General features: G+C 53.5%; 1 protein-coding gene and 1 long non-coding RNA gene across 4 annotated transcripts in view; one reads left to right on the forward strand and one right to left on the reverse strand.

The window, feature by feature from the left end:
• SMOC2 (SPARC related modular calcium binding 2) overlaps nucleotides 1-16,107 on the forward strand; it is a 162,434-nt gene that overhangs the window by 122,150 nt on the left and 24,177 nt on the right. For all 3 annotated transcript variants that reach the window (XM_027972681.2, XM_060419334.1, XM_027972682.2), the window contains exon 9: nucleotides 1,203-1,285. In XM_027972681.2, coding sequence (XP_027828482.1) covers nucleotides 1,203-1,285 — 83 coding nt within the window. The remainder of the gene's footprint in view (nucleotides 1-1,202; nucleotides 1,286-16,107) is intronic.
• Nucleotides 6,602-15,722, reverse strand: LOC132660222 (uncharacterized). Its single transcript, XR_009601579.1, has 3 exons — nucleotides 15,434-15,722; nucleotides 7,893-8,565; nucleotides 6,602-6,786 (listed from the first exon to the last, which is right to left on the reverse strand). It is a non-coding gene; the product is annotated as an uncharacterized LOC132660222 (long non-coding RNA).

Below are 16,107 nucleotides of genomic sequence, written 5' to 3' on the forward strand. Positions count from 1 at the left end.
GCCCGCGGAGCCCTGGCTGTGTTTCAGCCGGGCTGGACGCGCCCCTCATGGCCAGCTGGCTCCCTGGGCCCCAGGCAGGGCCTCTGAGAAGCTCTCCGTTTGGAGAGAAACCTCATTCTTTTTTCATTTTCTCGGGTAGGAGGACAGGAATATGGGAAATAAGAGTCCGAAATACCCTGCGAAGTAAGCATGACCTTGTGTCTCCTGAGAGCGTGGAAAGGACACTGGGCTGCAGGAGGAGAGAGGATTGAGGGGCTTTGTTGACTCCCTGAGAATCAGCGGCCCCCAGAACCTGACTGTCCCGCCCGCACCCACCCCCGACCTGCTCCGACTTGTTCTTGTTTTCCGGGAAGCCTTCCTGACCCCCTGGCTCCTTTAGGTGCTCTGGAGGGCAGGTTCTCACAGGCATCCTTGGGGACTGTCAGAGACCCCACGAGCCGGGTGGCCTGGGTCTGCCTGTGTCTCCCCCTGAGGGGCGTTTATGAAGAGCCTGGAGGGAGGCCCCACGGGGGATGCTCGGGGGATGCTCACGAGCTGTCCACCTGGGCCAGGGTCTGGAACACACCTGGCAGGTCAGTGCAGAGTCGTGGTCCTTTCTGGGGTCCCCTGAGTGCCTGCTCTCTGACTTGAAGTAACCTGCAGCCACCCTGTCTGCCTGCTCGATGCCAGGGCCCCCCAGTTCCTGTCAGCTCTGAAGGGCCAGAACGGAGCTCTTACTTTTACTGTTTGGACATGGAGGGAGGCAACCTTTGGCAGCTGTGTGAGCGAGGCTGGGGACGTGCTGGTCCTTGAGTGCTGCGTCCCTCTAAAGTCCTGAGGTTCCCTCTGCGGCTTTGCTTTCTCCGGGGTGGGGTGAGTGCCTGCGCCCCTGCCCCCACTTTGGTGCCGATGCCGGCACCGCCCCTCCTCCGACCCCTGCCCGCCTGGTCCCGGGCGGGCGGTGTGTCCCCTGCACAGGCCGTGTTGCAGAGACGGGATGGAGAGACAGAGCCCAGGGTGTCGCGTGTGTCCTTACGGGCTGTGAAGAAGACGTTGAGTTGTTGCAAGGTCACCAAAGGTCCATCCCGGACGTCGCAACGGGACGGCCGGACACCCCGTGTGTCCCAGGGCCCAGGAAGCCTGCTGTGTGAGCGAGAGGGAACCCGGGGCAAGCCCGCCTCAGAGTCTCAAACCAGCTGGTCTCTCTCCTTCCCTCCTCCCAGGTACGAGCAGCCGAAATGCGACAATACGGCTAGGGCTCATCCTGCCAGAACACGGGACCTGTACAAGAGCCGCCAGCTCCAAGGTGAGTGGGCCCGGGGCTGGGCTGGGCTCGTCGGCCGCTGCTCTGCACTTTCCTGCGGGTTTTGGGGGGAAGGAGCTCAAGCGAGTTTGGTTGTGAAGGATGATCTCAAATTAAGAGAGGCAGTGTTTAACCTTGTAATTGTTACAAATAGCATTCACGGAAATGTTTTATGGCTGTTCTCTTTCATCAAAAATCCTATGAGCGTCCATGAGACGCCCAAACGGGTGACGTCAACTGTTAACTTGAAGTCCCGCCTGGGTGGGGGTCTTGCAGGTGTTGAGGTGCACTTGAACTTGGCTGAGGGGCATGGCCTCCCAGCTGGGTTGCCGCCGTGCAGCTCGTCTGATGAGACTGTGGGGTGAGAGGCCCGGCTCCTGCGTCGGGGGTGGGCTTAGCGGCTTCGGCAGGACGCTGCGAAGCTTGTCGCTGTTTTGTCTCATTTCCGTCTTCTTTTTTTCCCCTTAAATGCCTCCAGACGGTGTCTGCTTCATCAAAGCCTCAGAGACCATGAAAATCTTTTCTCCGGCACCTTTCCTTTAGGGTGCGTGCCGGTCTTACACGGGGTCTGGATAGCTTGTTGTCTAGAAAAATTCTGTGGTCGCCCTTGCTTAATGTGTATTCGTTGAATCCATAAAGAGAGTTTTAGATTCTGAAAGAGATGTTTCTCTGCCCGTGAGCAGAGGCAGAGAAGACGGGAGGGTCATCTGACCACCTCTGTACCCTGCCAACGACGCCTGGAACAAAGGCCCTGGACACAGGAGGCGGGGAAGGCGGGACCTGGTCCAGTTTGTGTCAGAACCACTGCGCCCGCTGCCCGGTGCTGACTCCAAGCCGCTGGTCTCAGGTTTTCACCACTTCCCACCTCACCTTCCTTCCAGGGCAGGTGTCGGGGCCTCTGACATCACGGCTCTGTGTGAGTGCTAGCCGGGGTGCCACGTCCGTGAGTCAGGGCGCCTCCTGGATCTTGGGGCGGGTGAGGGGGATGGTGAGAAAGGGCAGGAAGAGAGACCCTGAAGGTGCAGACACCCTTGAAGAAGATTCCCAGAGTGATGGCTTATGTGTGTGCGTCTCGGCCTTAGGAGGAGTGCCCAGGGGTGTCCTCCGGCCCCCTCCCTTGCCTGCAATCTGGTTTAGCGCCAGTGGACGGCATGTTTTCTTACCAGGGAAGAATGAATCTGCGCATTCATCATGCGGCTGTCCGCCCTTTCGCCCGTCTTAACCACGCCGCTGAAGCTTCAGGCCATCTGCTCTTTGTCTCTGAGGGGCTCATTTTTCTTTTTGATTATCTGAAACTGCCTTACCTCTGTCTCAAGCTGTGTGTGCTTCTTGCCCTTATAATGTCAATGCCGTTAATGAATGTGGGGTCAAGCTCTGGTCTTCATTAGAGACCTAGACCTCCCTTGGTTCATACGACAGGCAGATGCGCCCCTCGCGGCTCCTCCTGGGGGCTGCGCCTGGGGACTCCGGTACCTGGAACCTGGGCTGCACTCCAGGCTGAAAGGCTGGAGCGGCCATTCATCCTCTGGGGACCACTGACCCTCAATATTGGGAAACACTGAGTGACGTCACTGCGGGCTCGTATGGGGGTCAGACGGACCACCTAGAGACAGGCCACCCAGCCCTTCCGGGAGAACCGCAGGAAGGGGTGCTCTCAGAGCGGTAGAGACCACACCCGCCAGCCGAAAGGGGCAGGGCGCCGCCCGCTGACAGGAACAGGGCGGGCAGGCTGCCACCACAAAGGTGCCCTCCCAGCCCTGCCCTGAAGCCCGAGTCCCGGGCACGCAAGCCCTTTTACGCAAACCCTGAAAAGGTCAGCTTATTTTGCAATCGTGGATGTTTGGGAGTGCACCATTCATGACCACTTAATCATTTTGCTTTTTTGAAGATAATTATCCTTATTAGGGAAAAACAAGTAGGTCTTAAAATAACTCCTGGATGGAGGCTGTTCTTGTCAAGAGGGGAAAACGGTATCCAAAATAATACAGCACCATGGTGGGCAGGCAGACACTTCTCAGCCCAATGCTGATGCGTTTTCTTCTTAAAAGGCATGGTTCTCATTTTAAGCAGCTTTATTAAGTTTCAGCCAATAACGGTCACTCACTTTCCCAGCCAGGCTGATACTGTCCTCACGCACAGCTCACTGGTTCAGTGGGTTGCTGACTGCCAAGTGTTCGTCCACACGCTGAGTGGGACAGAGCGTGGACTTCCAGGCTCACACTAACTATGGGGAAGTGGTCACTTAATCTTGGGGGGGCCAGTGCTTGGCCCTGCGGAGGCACCATGGCCCAGCCTGAGGGGTCAGTTCCTGGGAACTGGGCCATGGTTTCGACTCAGAGGTTATTCTTTGACCCTGTAATATGCCTCACACTAATGACTGTCATACCTGAGAGGAGTCAAAACCTCGCGCGCGAGAGAGACTTCCCACAAAGGTGTTAGACCACACCTTTCTCTGTGGATCTGTCCTGCCTGGTTTGCGCTGGTGTCCCTTCATCTCGGTGGTGTTTGGAATAATCTGTCTACCCGACTTCTGGCCGGCCCGGGCCCCTCAGCCTCTCCAAATCCTCAGGGCTCTGCCGATCACCTGCTCACAGCCACAGGGCGTCTCTGAGCCCAGGACGCTGCCCATCAGCCCTCCTGCGGGCTGGCTGTCTGTGGAGGACATGGCTCCCCAGGGAGAACACTGCCCTCTGATGCCCCCCCCCCCCGTGTGTTCCCACGGCGTCCGGGGCACCCAGTGCTGCTTTGCAGGCACCGAGTTGCAGGCCCCCCAGTGCCCCACATGGTCCTTCTGAGATTGGGGGCTGAACCCCAGGATGCCCCCCCGCCAGCCAGCACAGCACCCTGGGCACCTGGAAAAGAGTTTGCAAATTAAGCTGCTAAGTGGGCTTCTTTTCCTTTGTTGTTGTTTAATTGCTAAGTCATGTCTGACTCTTTGCAGCTTTGTGGACTGTAGCCTACCAGACTCCTCTGTCCTTGGGATTCCCCAGTCAGGAATACAGACCTGGGCTGCTGTTTCCTTCTCCAGGGCATATTGCTGACCCAGGGATCGAACCCACGTCTCCTTCTTTGGCAGGTGGATTCTATACCTCTGAGCCACCTGGGAAGCCCCTTTCTTTTCTTATTCTGGGCCTTTGACTCTTCTGTATTGAGCGACACTGGAAGACTTCAATCTGCCCAGGGGTCTTGCTGACTCTGAGGCACAGAGCGTGTCTTCAGTCAACGGGATTGCTAGTGTGGAGGGGTTGACCTCAACAGATGGAGCTCATTGTTCTGGTTCGACCTCAGGCTCTCTGCCCAGGAGGAGAACTCACCTGTCCTCTCTCCTTGGCAGAGACACACAGCCACATGTGGCAGCTAAAGGCCACTGGATGCCACTCACACGCCCATTGCAGAGACATAGGCAGAGGCCTCAGTGGGCAGAGAGGTGCCTGCTTTTGGCTCCTGGAAAGTGCTCAGCCTCAGACCTGGGTCCCCCATCCTCAGACCTGGGTTCCCCATCTGTGCTGAGGAACCAGACCCTGGAGGGTGTTGGTGGGAAAGGTAGATGAAGGAAATTTTAAATGTTAAATATTAATTAAATTAATATTAATTTTAAATATTAAAATGTAAAAAGTAAAATAAGTCACTTTGTGCTTTAGAGCTTATGACTTCCTCTAACTGGTGCGTTTGTGTCTTTTATACTTAAGCACTTTTTGGGGGGCTTATTGTCTCTCTGAGACAATTTTAACAGGCTCATCAGGCTTCCACTCTCCTCTGGCTTTTTACTCATTGAGTCTCTTCTGATGGGCAGACACTGGTTTTGTTAGTTATCATTATGGTGCAAGCAATCAAGTATTTACAGGCAGTCGACAAGGAAGAGCTCAAGGATGGAGGGCAGGTAGAGAGAGCTCTGAGGGCAGGTGAGTCCACAGAGGGGACCTTACTCTCTGTGCCCCTCTCTTTCCTCCATCCATTGAGGGCCGCTCTGCTGGCTCTCAGGGGCTTCAGGCCCGAGGATGGTGAGTGAATGTGAAGGGTCTTAGGTTTCCAGGAGCCTGAAAGCGGCCTCCTCACGTTTCTGCTTCATCCCCCAAACCAGAGCCACCAGTTGCACCCCCTCAGCGCTGGCACCTGGCTCAGCCCAGTGGAGACCATGGCCCCTGCTAACCTGAAAGGCTCTCTGAGGATGATCGAGGCCACCGCACAGGACCTGTGGAAGCCAGTGGCCAAGGAGCCTCTCTCCTCAGGGCCACAGTGACCGCAGGCACAGCAGAGCTTCACTTCATTGCTGTTCACTTGCTCAGTCGTGCCTGACTCTTTGCGACCCCAGAGACTGCAGCAGGCCAGGCCTCGCTGTCCACCACCAACTCCCGGAGCTCAAACTTGGGTCCATAGAGTCGGTGATGCCATCCAGCCATCTCATCCTCTGCAGTCCCCGTCTTCTCCTGCCTTCAACCTTTCCCAGCATCAGGGTCTTTCCCAATGAGTCAGTTCTTTGCATCAGGTGGCCAAAGTATTGGAGCTTCAGCATCAGTCTTTCCAATGAATATTTGGGGTTGATTTCCTTTGGGATTGACTGCTTTGATTAGAAACCCTCAAAGCACCACCTGAATTTCTCAAGCAATATTTTAGCAGATTCTAAACCTTTTCAAAATTAATTTTCATTTCCTGAGGCAGCATAAAATGGCCCTTACGTCAGCCCAGCACACTTTCCCAGAGGAAACTCGTCCTGACTGGCGCCTGTGCTGAGCATGCCCGGCTCTCAGGGAGTGGGGCTCACTCTCCCCCTAGGCTGACTGGGCCTTCGGGGCTCTTCCACAGACGATAGGCAGTGCTAGTGTTCCAGCCCTGGAAATGCAAGCTACACAGCCCGGCTGCACTCTAGCTGTATCGGGACGGAGCATTCTGTCTGAGGGCCTGTGGGTGGCCAAGGTCGGCTCTCCCCGGGGCCGTCTGCTCCTGGGCCCACCTCCCGGAGGCTCCCTGGCATCTGCCTCCCTGGGCTGGGCCAGGACTAAGCTGCACGGAGGTGAGGGCAGGTGTGCCATGCACAGTAGGGGACTTTAAACAACATTTTTGCTCTTAGGAGCTGTTTGATGACTTTACAGCTAAGCGTCATTGCTGGTTCACTCTGTCCAAGTGTGGGTCGAATTTTGGATATGGACAGGACTGTTCTGAGCAGCCTGGCACGGGGACTGAGCTCCATTAGTTTATGTTTTGACCAGTTGATGAGTTGACCGGTTGAGGTTGATGACTAAATATGAAATTTAAAATATTAACTTTGTAGCTGAATAAGATGACTAATCCTTTAGAAGAAAATTGCATTTTGTAGAAGTGTGACAAAGAAATGGACCGTTAAGTCCAGTTTTATTGAGGAAAAGATGTTGCAAATACAAGCTCACTTGAAAGCACACAAGTCATTTCCATCCTAAGGCTTCATGACACGAGAATCCCGAGACGCGGGGGACCAGCGGCTCCATCTCAGATGTGACATGGATCACTCACGAGGAACTGGGAAAAACCTGGCCAGACACAGGGGACTGAGTGTGAAACGAACGCTTTGCTTACTGTTTCTTAAAATAAAGATGAGATCAGATGCTGGACGGACAGAAGGCACCCAAAAGGCAAGACACGGGGAGCAACGGCGATGCGCCACTTGGCAGAGTCTTAGTGAGATTTTTATCAGAATATTTAGCCCCGTTGATATCTTTCTCCGTTTGTTTTAAGAGAATGAGGAGAAATTGGAGGAGGCTTGGAGGAAATTGCGGTGATTACTCATCCGCAATAGAACCAGAACAAATAAAAACAAGATGAGGAGGCAAAGGCGTGTTTCTAACACGCGGAGGAAAGAACAATAAAGGCCACTGCAAATGTTAAGTGACTTACGAGACGGGCACTTGTTCCACTTATTAAGCCCTTGGCGGCGAATGGAGAGAGTGAGTGTAGAGGTTAGTTCTTAATTCTACTGAATAAACCCTGAGGAGCATCTTTCCTTAACCTTCGGGTTGTACCCGCCCTGGGGTCGGGGGTGAGAGGTCTGACCTGGTGAAAATCTTCAATGTTGGGTAAAAGTGTGGCTGGGAAGGGGCAGGCAAGTGGAGAGACTTTTTTCTTTCCATAGCCCTTCTGGTGCCGTCTCTGACTCACTCACTAAGGCGGTCTGCAGGCTTGTCCTGTGCCCACTGCTGGTGGGCGGTCCGCTGTTCTTGACTTGGAATTCTCTCAGCTGTTGCCAGGCACATGGACCCCGTCCGGCCAGGTCTCCAGGCAGGCTCTAAGCAGCTTTCTGAGCCCTGTCCACACCAGGAGCAGGAGCCTCCTGGGGCTCCCTGGCCGGCCAGGTGTCCCCCTGATTGTGTGGGCTGTCGTCACCAGATCAGGTCCCCAGGATGAGGCCCCACTGGCTTTGGCCCACCCACATGTCCCGCTTCCCTACCACAAAATGCACGTCTCAACCCTAGAGAATCATCCTCCCCAAACCGAGTGTGTGCGTCTAAAGTCCACGAGGAACGTGGGAGAAGCCGATCTCCGTCCTGTTGTCGCCGGGAGCAGCCTGTGAGCTGCCAGGGGCGGTGTGTCCAGAGACAAAAAGGCCTGGGGTCCCTGTACAGCTAATCCACTCACTTACCTCTTAACCAAGAAAGTGGGCAGGTTCCGCTGCTCAGATTGTTCTCTGAGTTTCCGTGAAAGTGTGTTCTTGGCCGTGGGCTGAGCGGCTGCACCCGGTTCTATGTGCCGTCTCCGTCAGGGGCATCTTCATGAGCTTTGTGCAGGGGCTCCCGCTGTGGGTCTCGCCCTGGGCCTGCCTGGAGCTGGGTCTGGTGGTTACTAAGGTGCTTTTTACATCACACCTGCTTCTGGGCTTGGGGAGCCGTGTGGACGTCATCCAGGGGTCATCGCTGGGGCCGGGCGATGATGAACACGGTCATCGTCGGGGCAGGGTGTCAGCAAATGAGGCCTTGGGGCTGGGAAAAGTGAAAGTGGCTCAGTTGTGTCCGACTCTATGACGCCATGGTCCAGTCTGTGGAATTCTCCAGGCCGGAATCCTGGAGTGGGTAGCCTTTCCCTTCTCCAGGGGATCTTCCAAACCCAGGGATCAAGCCCAGGTCTCCTGCATTGCAGGCCGATTCTTTACCAGCTGAGCCACCAGGTGAAGGTGAGGAAAGATGTGGAAATGGGACACTGATGAGGCACTTGGGGCTCCAGCTGCAGTAGGTGAGGGGCACTCGGATAAACGCGCGGCTCTGAGCACAGCGGCATTGTGCGTGATGCAGGAAACCCGGAAGCTGCAGCTCCGACAGCTAGACAGACACAGTAAAGGAGGGTTAGTGAGGTAAAGTTAACTCACCAATGCTAGGAAAAAGGCAGGCTAGCTTGTTGCCTGGGAAATCCCATGGATGGAGGAGCCTGGTAGGCTGCAGTCCATGGGGTCACGAAGAGTTGGACAGGACTGAGCAACTTCACTTTCACTTTTCACTTTCATGCACTGGAGAAGGAAATGGCAACCCACTCCAGTGTGCTTGCCTGGAGAATCCCAGGGACGGGAGCCTGGTGGGCCGCCGTCTATGGGGTCGCACAGTCGGACACGACTGACGTGACTTAGCAGCTTCTTTTAAAGGCCTGAGTTGGGTGGACCTGTCACCTGACTCGAAAGATGGAAGGGAGGAAAGCTTAGGGTGGGGGTCATGGCAAACACCCCTCTCCGGCATTACACACCCAGGGATATGTTAGAAGAAATCTCACTTGTGTTTCTTTCATTAAAGTCTAAATAGCCAATTTAAGAAGATTCTTTCAGATGGCAGGGAGAACTAACGCCGCTTATGTTAGCGTAGTTACGCCTGGCCTCCGTCACTTTGGGAGTTCTGACTATGCTGAAGAGATAGGGAGAGGAGTTTAGATCTGTATTAATTGTGAAAAAGCATCTGCCAGACAAATTAATAGTGTTAGTCATGTTTCACAGGCAGTTTAAATAACTCAAGAGGACAAACTGTTCTCAAACACCATTAAATATGTTAAATTTATGGCTAAACAATTATCCTATGAAAAATAATTCCTGTCTATTTATTACAACATTTTGTCTCAACGATTTTACAAACCTCCCAAGTACGGTATATACTTGAAAGAATAATAAAATTGACTTTAATTGGTTTCAACTCCCTTTTATTGGGTTGGCCAAAAAGTTCATTCCATTTTTTTCCCACATCTTACAGAAAAACCTGAATGAACTCTTTGGTCAACTGAGCATTAATTTCTGTTGTCCTCATAGATCCTGCCATAGCCAGATCAATGCCCTCCCAGAATTCAGAGTTGCTTAAACTGCGCTTTAGGAGAGGACGGGTCGGGTGTCCCACGGCTCTGGCCTAGAAGGCCCCTCCTGCCTGGGGTCCCTCCGGTTCTCGGTTCTCTGTAGCGAGTGGCTCTTCATGCCATCTCCATGCTGGGGAGCTCCTGAAGCCAGAGCTGCACCTGTCTTTCGACCTTTCCAGCAGCTCTGTGCACTTCACTGTAAACACGCTGTTCCACTGGTCTTTTCTCAGCGCACCCCACACTCCCTGATTTGATCCTGATCTTAGATGGGCCGTGGGGTCCCGAGTAGCTGGCGTCGGCCTTCAGCCTGTGGACCTGCGGCCTGGCTGGCACACGGCCCCAGAGAAAGCGGTCCCGGGCCCTTCTCTCCGCCGCACAGGCGGTTCAGGCCTCCTCCCGCGCGCCCCCACGGCCGGCACTCCAGCCTGCTTCGGAACCGCTCTGCTCATCCCGTTATCCCCCTGTTCTGCTCGTAAGATCCCAACACAGCAACCGCACTGCAGCTCCTCTGCTTTAGCTTTCTCTCATAACACTGAATTCCTTCTTTACAAACTCAAGCCTATGGAGCCGCTGGCAGAGGCCAGACACTCTGGGGGACCCAGCTCCTCAGGACCCAGTGGCAACACTCCGGAGCGAAGGCTCCAGTTTTATGACCCCAGGATGGATGCTCTTAAACAAGAAAGCAATGCTGTAGCAATTAGAAAAATTAACGGAATGGAGACTCCCACATGACAGAAGTTTCCCTTTATATCTGCAAACAACAGATGTCACTCTAAAAGCCCTCTTCCAGACTGTGCCAGTGTTAGGAATATTGCGCCCATGCCCTAGATACACCATCTGGGTTAGGACTCGCTTGGCAGAGTGTGGTAGTCCCCACACCGCACAACGACAACACCATGGAGTGAAAGTGAAAAGCACCCCCCGCGGAAGTCGCGAGGGGAGTGGGGAGTGGAGACAGGCCAGATCCAACTACCCGCGCGGGGGCCTGGCCAGACACGGGTTCTTCCTCTAGGAATAGAGACCGGGCTGAGAGAATGGCCGAGCGATGGTGGAAATCGAGCTCTATCCTTCCTGATAACTTCAGTCCCTGAGAATTTAACTGGCCCGCCAGAGACCACAGGGCTCAAGTACGTAAGCTGCACATTGGCCAGCGTGGACACTCCCCGATGACCGATGACTGTGGGAAACGTCCCCAAACCTGGTCTATAATGAATACCAGCAGGACACAGAAAATTCTAGAATGTTTTCCTGGGAAGATGTAATTTTTTCTTAGCTCTCTTCTGATTTGTTGAATCAAGAGCAACTTCTTTTCAGAAAAATCAAGGATTTCTCCCTCTGACCAAAAAAAGATAAGTGGACTGCTCTCTGGCTGTTAGTTAACTTTAAGAAATCCCTGAGACAGATTTTTCAAGTGTGATTTACAGCAGAAGAGGTTTTGAATTTTGAGTTCTCATCCTCCTTATCCATCTTTTCTCTGTGCTTTTGTCTTTTAAATCAGCTAACATATCCATTAACGTATTTAAAATGTATAATGACCTCATTTCAGGAGAATCTGAGACAACCCCCTCTGTTAAAAATCACACATCTCAGAATCTGATGATTGATAGGAAATACTGTCATTCCTTAAATCCGGAAAGTGTTAGATTTCTGAGTTTTAAAATCTCCTGAGAACCATGCATCATCTGTCATGAAACAGCAGTTTGGGGAGGACCCTTTGACAGGCTCTAAAAGTGAAGTCAAAGTTTTAACTTTTTACCCTTTTAAATGATCCCCACTTGCTACCTTGCAGAGGGTAAATTTGTTTATTCAAATGCAACAGAATAGGAATTTTGTTTTTAAAGTTTCTCTAGTGGAGAAAAAGTCTTGAAGAAAAGGAAGGAACAACATGAGGAGCCAGAAAGACAGACAGCCGTGCACAGCCCCTCCTGGTAGCACCCCCTTTTCCCAGTCAGGCCGCGTCATCTGCTGGCCTCACTCTTTCCTGTTGAGTGAACTGCCTCCTCTTGAACATCCCACTCTCCCAGAAAGCCCAGCCCTAGAGTCTGCTCCTGCGTTATGTCCGATTGACCTCTTGCCACCAAACTCAGTGGAGATGAGGTTGCCCCGTGTCCGGCAAGCTGCTGCAGTGCCTGTCTCCCCACCACTGACCCAACGCCTTTCCCCTGCATGAGGCTGGTGCTGTCTCAATAGCTCTGCAGGGGTCTCCCCTACCAGGAAGCTGGGGCACAGAACGCCGAGTGGCAGCAGCGGGCCGGTTCTGTGCCCTGGTGGAGGAAGGCTGTCGGCTGTGAAAGGCCATCTCTCTAAGGCCCACGGCACACCTCCCTCAACTCTGACAAAGCAGGACCTACTCGGCGTGGGCCTGAGATTCCCGCCAGCTCCCTTAGCAGATGCCCGAAGCGCAGTCCTTTCTGGAAGCCCCCTCTAGGTAGAAGGTTTGGATTCCTAGTGCTTCTATCTGACGGTGACTTGGCTCTAATCAGTGAATGTGGGTGAAATGATCTCTTTAATTATCTGCTGGCTCTAGCATCCAGGCCTTGTCTATGTAAATTCTTTGAGTATGTGAGACCAAAGATGCTAGCAGAGACTCATGTGGTGCACCGAGGTCCTTGAGCAGTAAAAGGAAAAGGTGGGATGGAGGCTCGGCAAAATGGGACAACGTGCCATTGAGGAGTGTGGGCTAGATCCTGCAGAAGCTTCCCCCGATGTGGGGAGTTCATTTCTTATTTTAAAACACACAGACAGGCTTGTGAATGACTGGTCCGAGGAGACCCAGACAAACCAGCAGCAGCTGCAAGAAGCGCAGTGGCGTTCGTACTGGGGAGAGCTTGTCGAAAACTCACAAGGCATCCATTGCAAAGCTCGACATAGAGTTTCACTCAGTCTTCACTTCAGCCCCGAGTAAAGGGGATTTTCTCTGGTCTTTATAGATGACATGTTGATATTAAGTAAACTGGGCCTGTATCATTTAGGTGTTACCACAATGATACCTGCATTATGCAGGTGACACCTATTTAAGCTAGAGAATCATGTTGATGCCAGTCAGAGTTACACATGAAACCTTCAGTTCAGTTCTGTCTCTCAGTCGTGTCCGACTCTTTGCAACCCCATGGACTGAAGCATGCCGGGCCTCCCTGTCCATCGACAGCTTTCAGAGTTCACTCAAACTCATGTGCATTGAGTTGGTGATGCTATCCAACCATCTCATCCTCTGTTGTCCCCTTCTCCTCCTGCTTTCAATCTTTCCCAGCATCAGGGTCTTTTCCAGTGGGTCAGTTCTTCACATCAGGGGGCCAAAGTATTAGAGTTTCAGCTTCAGCATCAGTCCTTCCAGTGATTAATCAAGACAGATTTCCTTTAGGATGGACTGATCTGATCTCCTTGCAGTCCAAGGGACTCTCAAGAGTCTTCTCCAACACCACAATTCAAAAGCATCAATTCCTCAGCACTCAACCTTCTTTATGGTCCAACTCTCACATCTATACATAACCACTGGAAAAAGCATAGCCTTGACTAGATGGACCTTTGTTGGCAAAGTAATTTCTCTGCTTTTTCATATGCTGTCTAGGTTGGTCATAACTTTTCTTCCAAGGAGCAAGCGTCTTTTAATTTCATGGCTACAGTCACCATCTGTAGTGATTTTGGAGCCCAGAAGATAAAGTCTGCCACTGTTTCCACTGTTTCCCCATCTATTTGCCATGAAGTGATGGGACCGGATGCCATGATCTTAGTTTTCTGAACGTTGAGCTTTAAGCCAACTTTTTCACTCTCCTCTTTCACTTTCATCAAGAGGCCCTTTAGTTCCTCTTCACTTTCTGCCATAAGGGTGGTGTCATCTGCATATCTGAGGTGATTGATATTTCTCCTAGAAATCTTGATACCAGCTTGTACTTCATCCAGCCCAGCGTTTCTCATGATGTACTCGGCATACGCACATTTACGTGAATCTTACTGGATCAAAATTCTTTATAGTGTGGCTCTCATTATAAGAAGGGATGTATTGGACCCCCAGTGACTTACTGTTAAGGGAACCACAAAAGAATGGCTATAAAGTTCTTGTCCTTGGTCTTGGTCAGGGAACACAGACACCCACAGACGCCCAGCCACAGTGGGCACCATCCGTGTCTGGTCTGATGAGGCGTGATTTAGCAGAATTAACAGGAATGGGTGGACTCCCTGCCCACTCCCTGTCCCTTACATCCTGTGCAGCAGGACTCCCGCTGGTCTGTGCAGAGGTTCCCGCGCAGGGTCTGCTCCCAGAGCCGCCAGACGCCTGGGCCCCCAGATGCGCGTCGCGCTGCCCCTCCTCCATTTGGCTCAGGCGTCTGGGATGGAGCTGGAGATGAGGACGTGTGGGGAAGGGTGATGCTACAGGTGACTCACGAGGACGCCCCAGCCCGGTGTCCATTTCCAGCGCGGCAGAGACAGGAAGTAGGACTTGGGGTGCCGGGGCTGTGAGTCCGGAGTGGTTCCCGGTGTGTGCTCTCGGGGGCGGGGCCGCAGGAGGCCGGGCCAGTGTGGGGAGTGGTCCCGGGTGTGTGCTCTGGGGGCGGGGCCGCAGGAGGCCGGGGCTGTACGTGCTCTGGACTGAAGGTTGGTCCTGCTCTCACGCGTGTTCTTAGGCTTCGTTTCTGCCTTGGCATCGGGCTTTGACGGTCTTATTTTCAGGCTCCTTCCTCTTAGTAAAGTAGTAACTTAGGATCTTAGTATCTTAGTACAGATCCTCTTAGTAAAAGTAACTGCCTTGGCCTCAGTTCGCCGTTAGGTTTCACGCACCGTCTCCTGGAAAGTGTCATTTGCCTCCTGGACTCTGCGAGGGCATCTGTGCAGTGAAGGTGGGCTGGGGGCAGGTGGCCCAGGACCCCTGGGTCCGGCAGGTAGATGTGCCCTTGTGCCCGCCCACCCTGCGAAGAGTGCCCGCTGACTGTCAGGAAGCAGCTCGAAGCTGAGAAGAAACAAACAGAAGCCTCTGGGCTTCCTCACCAGGAAAGGGGGTGCCCGGCGAGGAGGAAGTGGACCCTGCGTTCACAGTCACTGCCCTGCCGCACGCTGTCCCGGCCGCGCTGAGGATACTGACCCGCTTTTGTAGTCAGCCAGGGACCTGCTGAGCTGAGCGCTTCCATGCAAAAGAAATGAAAAGTCAACAATCGCAGCACCGGTGGGTGCAGAAACCCCTCTGCCTGACCGGCGTCCAGTCCTGAGTGTGGGACACGGAGAGGTCCTGATGCCTTAGGGACGAGTTCCTACCTGCTTAGGAGGACATCGGACGCTGGAGGCATCTCTTCTCCTTAAATGTGGATGCTACCAGCTCATCCCCAGCTCGGCCCAAGCCGAGTCCCCCCACAGCATGATGCTCTGCTCACGGCCTGGACCAGACTCACCACTTCCTCCTCGGGGTGGGGGCGAGGCCGCTGTGGCTTGGGGAGCTGGAGACAGGAGTGCCTGAACCCTGCTGCTGGCCTCTGTGATGTTTCCTCTTTGGAAGGAATTGGCCACGTGTGCAAGGCTTCTGCAGGCCGAGCTCGGAGCACTTGGGATGGCCTGGAGTCTGGGAGGCAGCTGCACTTTTATGTGCATTTTAGAAAAGAGTCGGTGTCAACATGGTTACCAGGGCAACGTGGTTACCAGGGCAACATGGTTACCAGGGGAGCTTAGCCATGACATTCCCACAAACATGCCTGCAACCACTTGGCTCACCTCTGTTAGCTGCAAAGTCCTACCGCAATCTGCATGACCTGGGCCGTAGATGCAAGGTCCCTGCTCTCTAATCGTCGCCCCCAAAGACAGGATCTGGGTCAACCCTTTACGACTGTGAGTGATCACTTATTGGTATATGGTTAGCAAACTTTCAGAGCCACTTACCTTCAGCAGGTACGCAAGCACGTATTTTCCAGCCTTTTTATCTTCAGAGGGTCCATGTCCCTCTGAATCAGGGGTCTCTCCGAGGACGATGGCTAAAGGAGACTCGGGCTGCACCTGCTTAAAAATCCTTGTTAGGCTGACAATATGGCCCTCGAGGTGCAGGTCCTTCTTGCCCGGTTCTGTGTGTGTGCGTGGAGCCAGCAGCCTCTGGAGGAGAAGCTGGCCCCCACCTCCATAGAAGGGGCCTTCTTCTCTCTGGTCTGTGTTATCATGAGGCTTCCCAGTTTATGTGATTCTCAAGGCAAATGGCTCCTTATGTAACCAGCCTCCGAAGAGAGATACACTCCAGGCCCCCAGTGTCTGGGAGGAGCTCAGTCTATCAAAATCTAAGAAAAACGCACAGTTTGCACGAGAGACTTGTCCCACCGTTGGTCTTCTAGAGACTTCACTTCGGATTAGCCGGAGGTGCGTGTGTACAGACTACGGGCTGCCCCGCTGCTGAGACGCCTCTGCCCACTTCAGGCTGTGCCCCAGGCCGACACTGGCGGGCCTTACAAGCAGAGCCTGGCAGACTGCTGTCTGCCGAGACACGGCGCCGTGCCGTCAGCCCCTGCACTGCTGCGCTTGGGGCCTGGAGACAGGCTCTCTGCAGTTCCAGCATCGAGAAGGGGGCC

Source organism: Ovis aries, chromosome 8 (genome assembly GCF_016772045.2).
Source record: "Ovis aries strain OAR_USU_Benz2616 breed Rambouillet chromosome 8, ARS-UI_Ramb_v3.0, whole genome shotgun sequence".
Taxonomy (NCBI): Eukaryota; Metazoa; Chordata; class Mammalia; order Artiodactyla; family Bovidae; genus Ovis; species Ovis aries.